The sequence below is a fragment of the Pseudocercospora fijiensis genome, assembly GCF_000340215.1.
Source record: "Pseudocercospora fijiensis CIRAD86 unplaced genomic scaffold MYCFIscaffold_3, whole genome shotgun sequence".
Classification (NCBI taxonomy): Eukaryota; Fungi; Ascomycota; class Dothideomycetes; order Mycosphaerellales; family Mycosphaerellaceae; genus Pseudocercospora; species Pseudocercospora fijiensis.
Window position 1 is genome coordinate 1,769,067 of NW_006921534.1, and position 17,440 is coordinate 1,786,506.

At 44.8% G+C, this 17,440-nt stretch overlaps 3 protein-coding genes across 3 annotated transcripts; 1 reads left to right on the forward strand and 2 right to left on the reverse strand.

Moving 5' to 3' along the window:
- Positions 1-637: 637 nt before the first annotated feature.
- On the reverse strand, positions 638-2,715 carry MYCFIDRAFT_195210 (uncharacterized protein; the record flags this gene model as incomplete). Its single annotated transcript, XM_007926478.1, has 3 exons — positions 638-1,062; positions 1,207-1,637; positions 2,117-2,715. 3 exons carry the CDS (start codon positions 2,713-2,715, stop codon positions 638-640), a joined length of 1,455 nt encoding a protein of 484 aa, XP_007924669.1.
- An 868-nt stretch (positions 2,716-3,583) lies between these two features.
- Positions 3,584-5,473, forward strand: MYCFIDRAFT_202868 (glycosyltransferase family 90 protein; the record flags this gene model as incomplete). The annotated part of the gene is made up of 2 exons (XM_007926479.1): positions 3,584-3,706; positions 3,764-5,473. 2 exons carry the CDS (start codon positions 3,584-3,586, stop codon positions 5,471-5,473), a joined length of 1,833 nt encoding a protein of 610 aa, XP_007924670.1.
- On the reverse strand, positions 5,459-6,886 carry MYCFIDRAFT_182234 (uncharacterized protein). Its single transcript, XM_007926480.1, has 2 exons — positions 6,673-6,886; positions 5,459-6,311 (listed from the first exon to the last, which is right to left on the reverse strand). Exons 1-2 carry the CDS (start codon positions 6,680-6,682, stop codon positions 5,683-5,685), a joined length of 639 nt encoding a protein of 212 aa, XP_007924671.1. The 5' UTR covers positions 6,683-6,886; the 3' UTR covers positions 5,459-5,682.
- Positions 6,887-17,440: the final 10,554 nt, after the last annotated feature.

Below are 17,440 nucleotides of genomic sequence, written 5' to 3' on the forward strand. Positions count from 1 at the left end.
GAGCGCGGATCTGGCAAACTTGTCCTGAATATCCTCAAATAGCCAACCGCTCCTACAGAGAAACATCACGAAAGAGAGCCAGTTGAAATTCGAGAGGCTCGGTTTTGGGATATCGACAGAGACGACATATACAGTAAAGGAGGAAGGCTTGCCTTTTCGTTTGAACGAGGTTGATAGCGATCAGCTGATGGATATGAAAAGTGTGATACGTGCTCAGTAAGGAGAAGGAAGTGAGAGCTGTGTCACTTCACTCAATGTCGATCGATTACCTTAGCTCTGAACCAAAATTTCGTAGCTAACATCCTCGTAACGCCTGTGAAACTATTGTACAGGGCTCACTCAAGGAGAACCTAATCATGATTTAAGAAGTATAAGCCAAGGTCCAGCTCACTCTACATTTCTCTTTCATAGCATCATGGCTCAGCAGACTCCAAACCCGTCGTCTGCACCATATCAAAGAAATTAAAATCTCGTGTATCTCACACCTCATCATCTCCTCGTCTTTGATATAACTAGGAAGCTCAGACATGGAGCACGAAAACCTAGAATCAATAGCGACCCGGAGACCACAGGCATAAATGTAGGAATGAAAAGTCATAATCAACGGCATGTTTCTTCCCAATACATGTACATGGATTCAAAAATTCCAAGTCCCGACCTCGCTCCCACGAACACTCTCCTGCGAATACATAGAGGATGCAGCCGACCATCTTCCTGGACGGACTCCGTTTCTCTCTGCCTCGCCCATGTCTCTCTCCGTCTCTCCTGCATCCCTCCTTGGTGCTTCTTCGAATCCATCATCCTTCTTCCTAGTCAGACCGAAGTCGAATCCTTGATCGGCAGGTCGCACTGGACCAGGACTTCTTGGGATCACCGTCGCTCCGAAACCTTGGGGCCGGGATGGGTGGCGGAGTGGGACGGGAGGTGTCGATGGAAGACCTTTTAGGGCGTAAGGGTTGCCCATGCTGTCATCCCAAACGGGATCCGAATGGACGCGCTGGACGGTCTTGTTGCTAGTGTAGTCGAAAGGTGTTGGCGATGGGAGCAGTGGGGAGGGGTGTTCTGCGCAATGTTAGTTTGATTCTGCTGTAGGAGGAGAAGATTTCTTACCTTCGATTTCGGGCTCGTAAGGTCGCTGAGAGAAGTTCGACGCCTTAGACTTGCTCTGGTCTGACGGGGTTGGTCCTTGAGCACGGTGGATTGTACCGAGCTCTATTCCCTCCTCCTGCTCCTTGCTTTGGCGCTTCTTCCCAAATCGACGCCACAGCACCAGCGCGATGAAGAAGATGATAAAAGCACCAAAGACAGAGGCAATGATCGCAGCGATCGCACCACCACTCAGGCTATTGAGCGTGGAACCTTCTTCGGCGAGTGAGTCCGAGGGAGTGGCGGGATTCGCAGTAGTTGGACTAGAACTTGACTGCGTAGGACCCATAGCGACCGAAGAGCTAGATAGAATGCTTGCAGTCTCGCTTGCCGGCATGTGTACTGTCTCAATTGCTGTTGGAACCGATGCCGTAACTGTGATGGCGGCTCCAGACATTGGCACGTTGATATTTGTGGCTGAAGTAGCATGAGATGGTAATACAGGAGTGAAGGCGGGCGGTGTTGTAGGAAGCCGCGGCGAGTATACTGTGCTAGTCGCGATAGCAGTCCATTCAGTCGCGGTAACGATCTCCATTGTGACGGAGTCGGATGCTGTGAATTGGAAAAAATGCAAGGTCGAAGCTCAAGGGCCGAGTGTCGAAGGCGTTGCAGGAAGGCTAGTATGTGTATGTTTTTTAGAAGGCGAAGCGATGTTGGCCGGAAGATGTTGTGGTGGTGATGAATGTAAAAGAAAGTGGCAAGACAAATGGAAGAGAGTATACCATAGCGGCAGAACGTATACATGTGAGAACAAATCATAGTGAACCGTGCATTCATCATGTGAAGGAAGTGAGCGGCGGTCGACCTATAGCATGTTGCGGCGTTTGCTAAAAGTGAGGAAAGGGTTTGCCATTAGCACATGCAAACATCAAAGTAAAAGAAAAGTGAGATTGGAAAGGTGCCTGTGATGATACTCAAAGTTGTTTTTGCCTACCTTGAAGCTGAGGAGAGCAGCTATTTGTGCACAAACCTGTCTTCGCCGATGAAGTGATAGGCTCGTGAGCCAAGCTTCGACCAGACCGCGCTTGGCGATTGCTTTCGTTGCACCGACAAAGCCTTTGGTGGCTCTGATAGTGATGGTTTTGTAGCGCTGTTGACCTTTGGTAGACTATAGGTTAGTGTCATTGGCTGGAAACCGCCAGGATACGACTCTGGAGTCTCACTGATGGGCGAAAGGATGTGTTCTCGATCTTCAAGCCGAGACAGGCGCCGGCCAATGTCGGATTGCGTAGAGGGCAGGACATATCCATTGCATTTAACATCGTCCAGAAACTCGTCGATTGTGCCAGTAATCGCATGCACTGTGGCTGGCCTTACGATGGACGAATCTTGAGATGAGACGCTCAATGCTTGCTTTGGCTTGCGTGCAAATCGAAGTGTCGATGGCTTGCATGATTCTGACCTGAGCTTTTTGTCATCCTTTGCAGGTACATGCTCCATAAATTTGACGTCGTCCATAGACGTCAATGAGGCTTGTCGTTTTGAAGACGGCGCAGGATTCAGGATGCTCGACCTGTGTAGAGGATGGTTCCTTGCGCCGATAGAGTCGTATTGGTTGTTTCGAGACATTGCGAGACCAGCTCGTATGCGATTTGCAAGAGAAGAATGGGAAATTTGCTGTTGTTGCGGAAATCCAAACTGGCAGTGCGAGCTCATTTCAGTACGCAAGCACTTCTTTGTATCAAGATGGTAAGACACTATTCCTGGGCAGACAATGCGATCCTGGGCATCTCAGACAAGCAGTCTTTGTCACGCACACTGCCCTTTCTCCCGGGTCAGATGCATGCTCAACGATGCGCAGGGCATGCTTCGCGCAAAGGAGGACATTCTTCCATTATGGCTGACCAATTCCGAAATACCAAGCAGTTGGATTCGGAGCAGGCCTACCGGGGATGCAAGGCCACGATTGCGGATGAGCGACAAGACCATTCCTTTCTGGACCGTCGTCGCAGCGATAGAGATGCCAAAGTCCTCTTCAATGCGCTCTCTCAATGTCTTGTGATCTCGTTTCCTCGTATGCCCGCAGGCAGTTCTCAGGCTTCCCGAGTTGCTGAGCTCATTCTCGACATGTGTTGAAGAGCATTGGCGGTCGGAAAAGTATTGCTTTGTGCATAGCTGTTTCGATGTGGGATGTATGCGAAGAGATGTTGAGAGCAGCGTGAAAGCGACGCGAGGTTGTGAAGCAAGAGGGTTCGGCAGCAGATCCGAGGCCGAGGACGAACCATGGATGTCCTACAAAAATTATTCAGTGAGATCCATGGGGTGATGGGGACACAAGACTGGCTGGGCTCCGCGTAACGTCGCTACAAGAATCAATCAATTCGAGACCAGACCGGTACCACCCGACCGTCTCGAGCCATGCGCCGTCGCAGAGCACCACGAGAGCCAGATCATCCGTCGTAGAGAGAGGGCCCTAGGTATTGCGTCCTCCTCCGCCATGCTCATCTCCGCCGCCTCCATTCACAGCCGTCTCGTCCAGCTTGCCATTGCAGTAGCCGTGCTCATCGGAATCGCATGGTTCTTGGTGCCCACTTCATACCGTCTGCCCAGGCACATCGGCGTACCACACGTGTCCAATCCCAGCTCCACGACACCCACGATCAAGCTTCCACCCAAGCGCAACCATCCAATCGATCAGCTCACGCGCGAGGCCGATGAGGAGTACAAGGCCATCTTGGCCAAGGAGACGAAGGATGTGCACAGTGCTGCAGAAGCGTATCGCAAGCGCCGCGGAAGACAACCACCTCCGCTGTTCCATGTGTGGTTTGAGTACTCCAAGAACAATTCAGCCATCATAGTGGAGGACTTCTTCGACCGCATATACGATGACTTGAATGCTTTCTGGGGCGTTCCGGCTAAGCAGATCCGTGAACAGGCGAACGACTTCATACATCGGATATCGGTCAGGCATGGCAACGCGACAGGGAGGACAGATATAGAGAGGCGGGAATGGATAGAGCTGTGGAGAGACATGGTGCAGAGTGTAGCACCTTGGCTACCAGATGTTGATCTACCAATCAATGTCATGGATGAAAGCCGGATAGTGGTGCCGTTTGAGGAGATTGATGGTTACATGGCCAAGTCAATAGCAAGCAGGAAGATCGTGCCTTCGTCGGAGCTTAAGACAACCTTTGGAAATCTACGAGACTTGGACAAACATGCGCCGCCTAAGTTTGATGCTGCCTTTGCTGGTGAGGGTCCATACTGGTCAATGGCGGTAGTAGGATGTCCACCAGACAGCCCCGCTCGAAAGGCGTATATCGAGACGGATTTCACACGACCTCCGCCCCTATCGACAGATTTTCCAAAGAACACCTTCCACGGATACGTACAGAATTGGACGTTTACTCAAGACCCGTGCGAGCATCCTTCCCTCCAAGGACTACACGGCACTTTCGTAGAACCCATCTCAATCTCGAACTCCCGGAAATTCTTCCCCATGTTCGGCGGATCCAAACTTCCCATGAACAACGAGATCCTGCTGCCACCGGCCATGTACTGGACCAACGACCCCTTCTACTCCGGGGGCGACGACCACGGCGGTGTATGGAAAGAGAAAAAAGACCGACTCATCTGGCGAGGCTCAGCGAGCGGAGGCAGAAACAAAGCCGAGAACTGGACACGCTTCCAACGACACCGCTTCGTCTCCATGATCAACGCAACCAACATAAAACGATACGAACAACACCCGGACCAAAAACCCCTCAACTTCGTCCTCCCAGCCAACAACACCTACGACCTCGCCGTCCAGCAGCCCTCCGCCCCACCCACAGCCTTCAGCGACTGGGTCCAAGAATGGTCCGACGCAGCCGTGGTCCACCTCCTCTGCTTCCCAGCCAACAACGACCTCCCCACCTGCCCCTACACCGACCCCTACTTCCTCGTGGAAAAAGCCATGCCGATGAAACAACAATACTCCCACAAATACCTCCCGGACATCGACGGAAACTCCTTCTCGGGCCGTTACCGAGGCTTCCTTCGCAGTACCTCTCTCCCCCTCAAAGCCACCATTTATCAAGAATGGCACGATTCCCGCCTCATTCCGTGGAAACATTTCGTGCCCATGGATAATACTTTTATCGATATCTATGGGATTATGGAGTTTTTTGTGGGGAATCAGAAGATGGGGTTGGAAGGGCATGATGATGTGGCGAGGGAGATTGCTTTGGAGGGGAAGAGTTGGGCGGAGAAGGTGTTGAGGAAAGAGGATATGAGTGTGTATGTCTTTCGGTTGTTGTTGGAGTTTGCGAGGTTGTGTGATGATGATCGGGAGAAGATGGGGTGGGCGGAGAATGATCCGAGAGCACGGGCGCAGGCTGGAGGTTGAATTTTAGGATGGATGTGGTGGTATGGGCATCATGGTAATAATGCTACTGCGTTTCAGCGATCATATCTCAATCTATCGAAAGAGCAACTCTCCACACACAGGTTCAGTGCCACCCACCCATCCATGCATACATACCCTGCTACTAAATGCTCAACATAGCACATGCAACTGCCCAGGACCGATCATCACTCATGAAAGAAGCCGACACGCTACTTCCTCTCAAAAACCCTCACCCTCTTATCGGCAACCTTCTCATCCTCAGGCTCATCAATCTCCTCCAACTCGCCCTTCTCCAAATGATAAATACACCCATGCACCTCCAAACCCCTCTCCCTCATCGCATCAATAACGACAGGGAACCTCTTGAGATGTTCCACGCCATTCTGGACGTTCTTCTTGGCCAGAAACAAACCCCTCTCCTTCTCGTCCATAGCCTCCAACTCGTCGGCATACTTTTCTCGAAGCGTGCGAAGAGGCTCGAGCCAAATGTCCAAGATGTCTAATTTGGAATTCGCGAGGGAGGCTGCGACGCCTCCGCATTGGGTGTGGCCGCAGACGACGATGTATTTTACTTTGAGGTGGAAGACGGAGAATTGGACGATGGAGCGGAGGGAGATGTCGGTTGGGTTGATGATGTTGGCGATGTTACGGTGGGTGAAGACATCGCCGGGCTTGCAGTTCAGGATTGTGGTTTCGGGGACTCGCGAGTCGGCACAGCCTAGCCAGAGGATGGGAGGAGCTTGGCCTTTGGCTTGGGTGGGGAAGAAGTTTGGTTCTTTTTGTTGGACTTCTTGGGCCCATTTTTTGTTGCAGTCGAGGCAGTGGTGGTATGCGTCTTCTGTGGGAGCAAGGTCACATGGTTAGTTTCGGCTTTTCGAAGGAGTGTGCAAGATGAATGTTTTGGGGGGGTCGGTCGCAGTGTGCAAGTACCATCTCGTATGTAAAAGGGAGTGCGCTTGGGTGCAGTGCGGTGAAGGTTTCGGGCAGCAGCAGGGAGAGGTGGTGTTGTTGTGCGCGACAATGACGGAGGCCGACGTAAGCGGGCAGCAGCAGCAGCAGCAGCAGGCAGTGTGACTCGCGTGGCAGTTGGCCATGCTGCAGGCACCGAGGCCATCAATGTGGTGGGAAGGTGTGGGCGAGGGCAGCATTTCGCCTGGGGAAAAGATGGAGTGGTGACAGCGGAGTCACGACGTACGTACCGCCGGCCATAGTATCCTTTGCCTTCGATTCTAGAATTTAGGCTTTCGGTGTGCTGGTGCAGATCGGTTGGCGGCTTTCTTTGTGTGTATCTCCAGGAGGACGATGATGGCGGGCTGCGAGCAGAGGGCGGGCAGTGGCGTAGCTCTCTTTGTACTGTGATTCGAAGGGAGGGAGTGTCAGGAGCAGTGCGCAGTGCGCAGTGCGCAGTGCGGGAAGGCGATTGCTGCGTCACCGTCACCGTCGCCGTCTGTCGCTCTCCGGAGAACTCTCTCTCACTGCACTCAACCGATCGATCGATTCTCGGCGGTTTGGCGTCGGCCTTGGCTCAGCGAACCTTGCGCCCGACATCAGCTGGCCATCCTGGTGCATGGCTGATGGCCACCCAAAATGTCGATCAGAGTGCTCCTCCCTACTACCACTACCACTCACTGCTATCGTCTACATCGGCTCATGCTACGAACATCGTCCGCTCTACACCCCAGGATGTCACCACTACGCACCATTTTGCAAGCCAGCCATTGACCGCACCTGCCATAGAATATTGCGACGAAGCTCATCCTTATCGCTGGTCTTGCGCAGTGCCAACCCTCGAGGATTCCCCGAGCCCTAGCTACCCGCCCGAGCCCTAGCATATCCCTATACTAGCACCACTGTAGAATCGCCTCTGTATCAAATTACGTACTCTTTCCGCCTAATATAGGCTGTTTCTATTCCTAGTTAGTATTATTAATAGGCGCGTAGGCGCGCTACCTAGGAAGTCGCGCCTTCGAGTCTATATTCGTATAATTCGTATTTCTTCCTACTTTTGTAGTAGATTGCCTAGTAACTATCGAAAATAGCTAAATCTCTATTATACGAGGCTTATATCGATAACTTTCTTACTAACGATAGTATCGCCGCTACCGCCGGCGGCGCTATAGAGATAGTAGTAGTAGAGGTAGTAGTAGCGGAGGTAGTAGTAGCGGAGGTAGTAGAATCGGAGGCAGAGGTAGTAGAATCGGAGGCAGAGGTAGTAGATTTAGTAATAGAAGAGACAGAACAGGTAGTAGAAGTACTAAGAGGTCGTATATATAGTCGATTAGTCGACGCGCCGTATATAAGGCTAGAGTATCTATTATCGTACGCGTCGGTATCGCCGCGGCTATAGAAGGCGCTATTCTTAAAGGTAGTATTAGTAGAGCGACCTCGAGGTCTAATACTACGAGAAAACGACTTTCTTTTAAAATAGGCACTCGAGCGCTATATCTACGAATTTAGCGCGTAATACGGATACAAGTTTAAGGAGTAGAAGCTAAGGAAGAATAAGAACAGCGCTAAATATAGATACTACTATATATATAGCTGCTTTAGCTAACTAGATAAAAGGACCTAGAATAAAGGCAAGTCGAAGTTATACTCGAAGAAAATAGAATATAAATTCTACTTCTACGCTATTATAATCGACCCTCTATAACTAGAAGGTTAGTAGGAAATTCGTTACTCTAGCGACCGAGATTACTATCGCTATAACTACGGACCTAATAATATTATAGTACTAGCGACTTACCGATAACACTCTCGTACGACTTAGTTTCTCGAGGAGTTAAAGCGGCTTTAGCAGTCTCGAATAGCTACGTCTAAGATTATAGTATACTTCCGCGGCCGTAGCGTTCTATTACGGCTATACAATATAAAGAACCTCGCCTAGGGACGTAGTATTAATACTCGAAGGGAGTATAACTAGGCTTAGCGGACTATCGACTTGCTAGATAAGAATAGTATCTTCTACGACATTTAATCTAATAGTAATAGCTTAATTAAGTCTATAGTTGCCCTCTATCCTATATCGCTCTTAGCCTTTAAGAATACGCCTTATATACTCGTTCTCGATACTACGTATTCTACTAATCTATATAACCTCGAGCTACTAGATATTGTCGCTACTAGACCGATAAATAATACTATTAAGCTCGGCGTTAGTCTAATTAGACCGAAGCCTAATAAGAAGGACTTTATCCGGCTATTATAGTTACTACGGAAAGGTCTCGAAGAAGCCGGTTATCTAATACCTTACGTTATAAGTACGGATCGAGAAGAAGCGCTTATCTACGCCGTTAAGAAGGTTATTCCTAAAGCGCTTGTTATTATATATAACTAGTACCTATAATAGGATATTCTTACTCGTGTTTAGAAAGAACGAGGCGACTTTGTATAGATTAAGGCTAATAGCTTATAGACTAATAGTCTAAGTACTAATAAGTTCTTATAGTTGTTTATATATACTATAAGAAGTTAGTTAGAAGAGGAGTTTAATAGCAACGTTAGCAAACTAGATAACGTATATCCCTAATTTAAGTAATATCTATATAATAACTAGTAGAAACATAAGGAGAAGATCGTCTACTACTAGACTAACTAAGTCCTTTACTTCGGCGAGAAGGTTATATCTCGTATAGAAGTATACTACGGTCGGATTAAATAGTAGCTTAACTATAGTAGCCGATACGATATCTACTTACTCTTTAAGTCGCTTCTTAACTAGTAGCACTAAGGATACGACCGCCGTAGAGTCTAGTTAGCTAACAACCTAAAGCGCTACTATAAGCTATTAGTAGAGCCCTTCTTTGCGAGTATCTCTCGTATTATTAGCAACTACTGCCTTCTCGAGGTTTATAAGGTCTACGAGCGCGCTATTACCCTTCTAAACACTACAACGGACGATAACGGCAATAAGATAAAGTACTCGGCTTATTCTTGCTCCTATCTATAGTACCGCTATAACGATTACCTAACGAAGACCTATAGCTATCCGTGCCTTTACGAGATAATAAAGCTAATAGAAATAGGTAGAAAGCGCGCTCTACTATTGCTATATTACTTCTACGTCTACTAGTTTATCGACTTCTTACTAGTACGGAAGTAGGAGGTTAATCGACTGCTAGTACGGCTCCGAGAGCTATAAGTAGTATATAGCAACCGTAAACCTCTTACTAGCGGAGTAACGTTGTATTTAACTAAGCGTATAGTAACAGCTCGAGAACTCGACGATTTAAACTATACTATAGTAGCTAAGAAGCAGAAGATAGCGATAGTAAGGACCGTAGACTTTACCTTAGAGCTAGGCGTGTCTCTTATATAGCTTCGTACGATAGTTGCCGAGTACTGTAAGTATATAAAGAGCTAATACCGTACTTAATAGTGCCCTTACTAGAAGGCTAATCGTACTTGTAGCTCTACTTACTATCTAAGTAGCTTCGAGTACTATAATCTGTATATCGAGTCTTTACTTCTAGTAGCTCTAGAGCTACCTTCTAAGCTAGATACGCTCCGCCGAGAGGTTAAACACCTACGTACTTATAAACAATAACGACTATAAGCGGAAGAAGAGCGAGCGAGATAATAAGCTTACTATAGCCGCTAGTAGGCAGCATTATATAAGTAATAACAACGATAGGCTACTTAGTAATACTACTAGTACTAGCAACAATAACAATAGTCGCTTATATAGCTAATAGAGCGGCTACTTTATTACTAGGTACTATAATAATAGCACTATTAGTTTACTTAGCAGTAGTACTATATACAAAGCTAGCATATATAGCATTACGCAGTTACAAGGCTTATAAGCTAGTATATATAGCATTACACTAATATAAGCTAGTAGTGGAAGTGTAATAGCAACTGTGTATTCGATAGATACGTAGGGAGGTAGAAGTTCTAAGTACGGAAGGGGGCTCTCGTAGCATGCTAAGTCCGCTTTGTCGATGCCTTAGGCTCTAACTCTCTAACTACTCCCCTAACTACAAGTCGCAGAGCCTGCGATATAGTGTCGCTATTGCCTTGTCTAATATCCTACCCGTTATAACGGTAGATTATATAAAAGAAGATTGTTTATATACTAATTAGTCCCTAGGGTATTATACAAATTAGTCTCTTACGCTAGTAATATGCTAGTTACTATGTCTAATCTGTATCTCTAACTATAACTCTAAGTTAACCTATATGTCTATGCTCTTGTATTAATGCTTAGTAAGCGAGTGTAGGTAATAAGTTGTAGAGCGCGTAAAGTCGTACGCTAGGAAAGTCGGTCGATATAGGTAATAGGTAACTATTGCGGAGGTGTCGGGGGTATCGCTCGATCGTTAGTTACTAAGTATTATTGCGTAGGTTGAATCGGTAATATACTTCTACCTTCCTTATAGCCTTCTTTAGGTACAGTATACGCGGCTACGGAAGCCCTTCTAGTATATCGATCTGCTATTTTGCTAGATGTCTACTTCTAGGCGTAAACTTCTACAAATGCTTACGATAATGTAGGCCCTATAGTAACTTAGTTCTATTAATAGTCTATAGCTCGAAGGCATTGTCTATATTATCGCTTAATTGTTTAATACGGAAGAGGCTAGTCTAGGGTAGTTGCTAACTCTTTTAACGGATTAACTAATTCTTAAGAAGGACAAGATTACTAGGCCTAATTATAGGATGTGTGTTTATAAACCGATAAAGACGCCTAATACGCTTAGCTAATGCTGCCTTGCTACGGCGGCGCACTTCCGAGTGCACGCGATACCGGGTTGTAAGGTATTCTAGTATATTAAAGAGGCTAGTATATAGCACCTTTAGCTATTAACTCGTAGTAGTAGCGTTAACGTCGATTTCGGGCTTATTGTTAATTAAATCAACTATTGCTATATTAGCTTCTTTAACGCCTTCTAATACGTTAATTAATTCCTATCGTCGTACGGAAGGATAGAGATCGGCCTTGTCGCTAAGCTCTTCCGGTCGGAGGCCTAACTTAATCTCTATAGGTAAATATCCGATGCCCTCGATATGCCTATAATTAGCATGCCTTACTGCCTTAATAGCATCTATAACCTAGCCGCTAAGTTGCTTAATCGGGTGTCTATTTAGGTCTATTAGGTAACTATTGTTGTTGCGCTTAAGTAATCGACGAATAACTCGGTTTAATATTTCTACGGAGCTAGTAAGTCGCTTACTTCCTATAGGCCCTAGCATTGCGTAGATGCCTCTATCCTACTAAAGGTGCTCTATTACTATTACAAACTTAGTGCCGGGGTTATAGAATGCTACTATAGGGTCCGTAGAAGCATTAAAGACCTTATCTAGTACTATATATATAGTCTCGGTCTCCTTATCCTCTAATGGCTTTACTTCGCCGAAGCGTAAGAAGATATTAGCGACTATAAGCAAATATCGATACAGCTTCTTACTAACTCTAGTACGCTTAGGCGGAAACGGTCCTATTAGATCAATCTCGACGACTTTACTAGGGTACAGAGCATAGAAGACCTTATATAGGTATGTTAGGTTAGCTAGTCTCTAAAGAGCGCAATAGAAGCAGCCTCTAACGTATTTAATAATATCGCTATATATACCTAGCTAGAACACTCGGTTAATAAGCTTCTAGTAAACGATACGCTTATTAAAGTGTCCTGCTTTATCGTGTAGCTTCTATAGCAATAGCACAATCTCGTATAGTAACAAGTATAGTACTAGGATTCGTCGCTTGTTAATCCGATCCGTAACAATGTATCTCTATAGGATGCCTATTACTATATTATATCGATAGCTAGCGGCAATAGTCTTAAAGCTCCTATAGACGGCCTTAGTCTAGATTTAAGGGATCTGCTAATATTTGTAATATCTCACAATGTCGCCGTACTATTGCTTAGTAAGCGCTAAGTCCTTATCTAATAGCTTCCCCGGTATAACATTCGGTACTTTGTAACAAGAGTAATCGTAGTAAAGATTATAGTATATTTAGCTCGGGTCGCTACTCTTATATATATAGAGGATCTCGTGTCCGATCTCTAGGCAGTCTAGGATAGGCACCTTTATCGTTGTTTCCTCGGTTAGTCGCTTAGGTTCGCTAAAGGGTATCTATAGTAGTAGTTCTTCGGTACTAATGCTACCGGTCGGTACTATTACTATTTCCTCCTCCTATTCCTTCTTTAGTCGATCCCTTATATATATAAGCGCTTTGCTAAGCAAGTTCAAACCCTAATATTCTCTCATCCTGTTAGCCTTATATCCTTTAAAGCTAATTCCCTATATTCGATTAGTCGGTAAGGCCTTAACTAGTTTACGATTACTAGTACTAAGAAGAGATTCTAGTAGCATCGGGTTTGCTTTAAACTTTAGGTAGTTGCCTTGCTTAGTAATGTCTTCCCTCTACTCGTTCTATAGCCTCGGTTGTTAGCGTAAACTACGTACTATGCGGCCGAGTAGCTTCTGTTTAGTAGGATTGTCGGTATTTATAATCTTAGCGGCGGTCTCGAAGTTACGATAAATTTCCGCTTTCCGCACTATTATAAACTGTTTAGCAGTATTAAATGTAAGGCCCTCGTATTCGATGTTATTACTAAGGATATACTATTAAGAAAGGAAGCTATAAGGCTATAGTTGCTAGAAATATATAGGTCCTAGTTGTCGATTAATAGCGTTGCCGTAGGTGTCGCATTTGTCGCCTTTAATACGAGTGTTGCAGGTCCTACAGGTTACGACAACTCGTATATTATTAGTATCGACCTCCTCGTACGTAGTATTGTTCTTGCTTGCTAATTCGATGCTGCTAAGCATATATTTCTCGTATCTCTCCCCTCCGCCGAAAAGTTTATTTAACGTCTCGTTAAAGCCTCCTTTGCTATCTTTCTATATCTACAAGTTATTATTATTATATGCGTCTAACTCCTTCCTTAGTTCGATAGTCTTAGCGTTAAGGTCCTATTTATTGTCGTCTTCGAAGATCGTACGAGAGAGCGCATCTACCGCTACGTTACGAGAGCCCTCGATATACTCGATACGGATATTGTGCTATCGAAGGGTGTCTTACTAGCGTGCGTAGATCCTATCTGCTTAAGCGTTAATAAAGCTAGTAATAGGCTTATAGTCCGTATAAACGACGGAGGTAACGGGTCCCTAGAATATATACGTATGTTTGCCTATAAAGTATACGATTAACTTTAGCTCTCGCTTATAGGTGCCGTAGTTTCGCTCTGTCTTACTAAAGAGGTAGGCGTTATAGAGTATCGGTACCTATTTGTAGATAGTCTTGCTATTATAGGTAACCTCTTGTCTCTATCGGATAAAGCAACCCGCTCCCTTAGTAGAAGTATCCGAATACATCTCGTACGGTAGTATCGGGTCGTGTCTATGCTATTCTACTACGGATGCTACTTGTTTCTTAACGAGGTCGAAGCTTAGCTAAGTAGCCTTATTCTATTGCTAGTCTTCTAGGGTATCGCTTATTAGTCGCTAGATAGGTATTATTACTTCGCCTATGTTCTTAATATATTCGCGTATAGTGTTAACAATACTGTTAAATCTTCGTATATTATAAGCGTTCTACGGTACCGGCTAGTCTAGGATCTTCTATACTCTCGCGGGCTTTAATGCCTTCCGTCCGCCTAACTTATATATGTCTTTAAGCATCTCTAGCTTATTAAAGCTAATATAGACTTTCCGGAAGAACAGCTTTATCTTTACGAATGCTAAGCGAGGGAGGAGGTAATCTCGGATAAAGGGCTATTAGGCGTTCTAGTCTCGGTGCGCTAGTAAGATATCGTCGACGTAAACGGTTATATATAGCAGTTGCTATTCTTAGTCCGAGCCGACTATTATATCGACGGCGATAAGTAAAGGTTCTAGCTCCGGTAGAGGTATTGTTTTAAAGGCTACGTTGCTATACTTATTTATAGTAAAACTCGAAGATCTAGTACCTATTAGTATACGCGTTAGTTAGAGCTGTCCGATTGTAGGTACGTAGAATGCTAGGAGATGCCTATTAGTAGGGTAAATCGATATTGTTTAGTATACGTCTTTAATGTTAAACTTCGAGAAGCATCTATAAGTTAGGTTGCTAAGGAATTCTTAGCTCTTCTTTATTAACTGCATCTGCTTACTACTTTCTTACTCCTATATATAATAGTAGTTAAACGTAAGGCGTAGGCGTAGTTTGCTAGGCTCTGCAACGATAACGCAGTTAGTATTCTATTTGCTAATCTTACTATTAGCTATAACTATACTTTCGAAGAGGCTGTTCTCGAGACCTTCCGTAGTATACTTAATTAGCTACTATTCTTTGTCTGCGCTTATTCGCTTCGGCTTAGCGCGGAAGACTTATATGCCCTCCTTTAAGATCGTACGATGTTGTATTAGGTCCGTAGTAGGTCTAAGGTCTCCTTATCCGAGTACTTCTAGGTTACGATAGGTCTATAGGACCTAAAGAACTTCTAGTATATCCGAGTTAGGTATTAAGGGACTAAGCTTAATCTCCTTAGTAGCAATCTACTCCTTTAACTCGGCTAGGCCCTTGTTTGTATTAATCTCTCGGCGTTCGACTTAGCAAGTAACGGGATATTTCTAGGTAGAAGTCTCGGCGCCGATACTATTACTTTAAACTATATAATTATCGATCGTTTCTACTAGTTAGTATTAGAAGCAGAAGTGCTCGGTACCGTAGCGGTAGGTTGCCTCGGAGATATCGTAGTGTCGCTTAGAGTAAGGGTTAGGGTTGTCGCTTACGTAATCGCCCTTTGCCTCCGAAACCTTATATACTCTAAATAGTCTAATTCTTCGAGAAATGCCCTTATTTACCTTAGGGTAAAACTATAACCCTAACCCTAACCCTAACCTTAACTCTAACCCTAGTGTTTCTATAAAGCTCTCCTTCTATCGTAGCTCGGCGCTGTTAATGTCGACGCTATAGTTAGTATTTATATTAGTACTAAGCCTTTTCTCGTTATACTAAGGACTTAATAAAAAGCCTAGCCTTTCCTACTAGTAATCTTTATATTACTAAGATCTATCTCTTCTAAGTTACGGTTTAGCTCTTCTATATCTATATCGTTATCTTCTTCCTCCTCCTTACTACTACGTTTTTCTATTTCCTTCACTTCCTCTAGACTTATTAAGTCCTAAATGTCTATTATAAACCTTAGTAGATCGCTATACTTCGGTATTATTTCGATATAGACGACTTACTCCCTAATACTAGTATCTCTAACTTCTATAGCTCGGTCCTTAATACGTAATACAGCGTCGACCTAGTCTAAGAATGCTAATCTAAGAATAAGTAAGAGGTTGCTACGTTCCTTAGGGCAATAGATAGCCTATATATCTCTCTAGATGCCTCTAATATCGACGTAGAAGGTCGAGAAGTAGGTAATACTAACTAAGCTACTATCGGCGACCTTTATATTAAGTAATAGAAAGCTAAGGAGTTTAACCGAGTAGAGCCTTAGCTTTATGCCTTTGCGGAGGTATAGGTAGATAACGTTTAAATCTAATCCTTAGTCTATAATATACTAGGTATAAGGGACCTATGCCTCTCTTTCTCTCTCGGTATTATAGATCTTAATCGGTAATATATATACTTTAGTCTTCAAATCTCGCTAACGCTAGCGGCTAATGCTTGCCTATACCTATGCGGTAATACTATTGCTATTACCGCTAACTATAGCACTTAAGCTAAGCTAATACTCCTTTATTATTTCCTCGGCGGTAACTGTAGGCATTCCTTTACCGAAGCCGGTAGCGGCTATAGTCGATAATTGGACGGCCTTTATTACCTCTATTATAACTGTTTCCGGCGGCACTATCTCGCACAGCTCTGTTACTATAATGCTGTCGCTCTCGGCTAATTCTATCCCCTCTAGTATATCTTCCTCCTCTCCGGTTACTCTCTTCGCCTTACGCTTACCTACCTTACGGAAGCGTAGTTACGAGAATAGGTGCTTATACCGGTTGCGGAAGAATAGAGACTATTATATAAGCTATAAGATTAGCAAGCGAATCTCGAGGTTGCTAAGTACCTTCTTTATATCGATCGGTAGCTTATTAAAGAGGCTATTAATAGGCTTTATAGGCTTAGCGCCTTTATCGACCTTTAAGGTACGTGCCTTTATCGGCTTAATAACGCGTACTATTAGAATGTTTAGTATATCGGTGTCTCCGTTACCCTCCTCGTTATAGTAGACCCGCTTGTTTGTATAGCCTACTAGCTTAGTAGGCTTACTATTGCCCTAACCCTTAGCTTTATTAGTGTCTATATCCTAGCTCTAATCCTTCTTACTAATCGTAATAGCGGCAAGCAATTCTTTAGATATCTTCGTGCTAGCCTAACTTATAGAAACCTTAATATAGTAGGCATCCGCTAATATAGGGTTACTATTTCGTACGTCGTTTAATAGTCGATCTCTAGTTAGTAGAGGCCTAGGAGGAGGTAGTCTATTATATTCTCGATTGCCGCTATAGCCTCCGCGGCCCCCCCCGTATAACCTATAACCTCCTCGATTGTTACCGTAGCTACTATCGTATCTACCTCGATTGCCTTTACCTCGATTAGCGCCTAGGTTCTTAGTAAAGAAGTCCTCTCGCTATTCCTATATAAGATATATAAGGAACCTGCTCTCCTATAGCATTAATCTCTAATCTTCCGTATAGATATTGTTACACTCAAGGTATCCGCGCTAGCCGCATCCGTAGCAAAGTAGATTGTTAAACTTATATCGGTACTAGATTATGCTATTAATGTAGCTATTCTAAGACCGGGTTAGGTCGACGTCTCTATCGCGCTTACGGCTACGGCGGACTACCGTATAATAGTACTCTAGCATTAGGTTGTTCTTACTATATCTAGGTCCGGTATTGTTACGTAGTATACGCGGCTAAAGGCCTTAGCGCTACTAAGGAGGTCCTTGCTAATAACCTGCTTGCTAAGCTAGTAGCTATATTGCTAGCGGGCCTTAGTTTCTCGGTAGTGCGTAT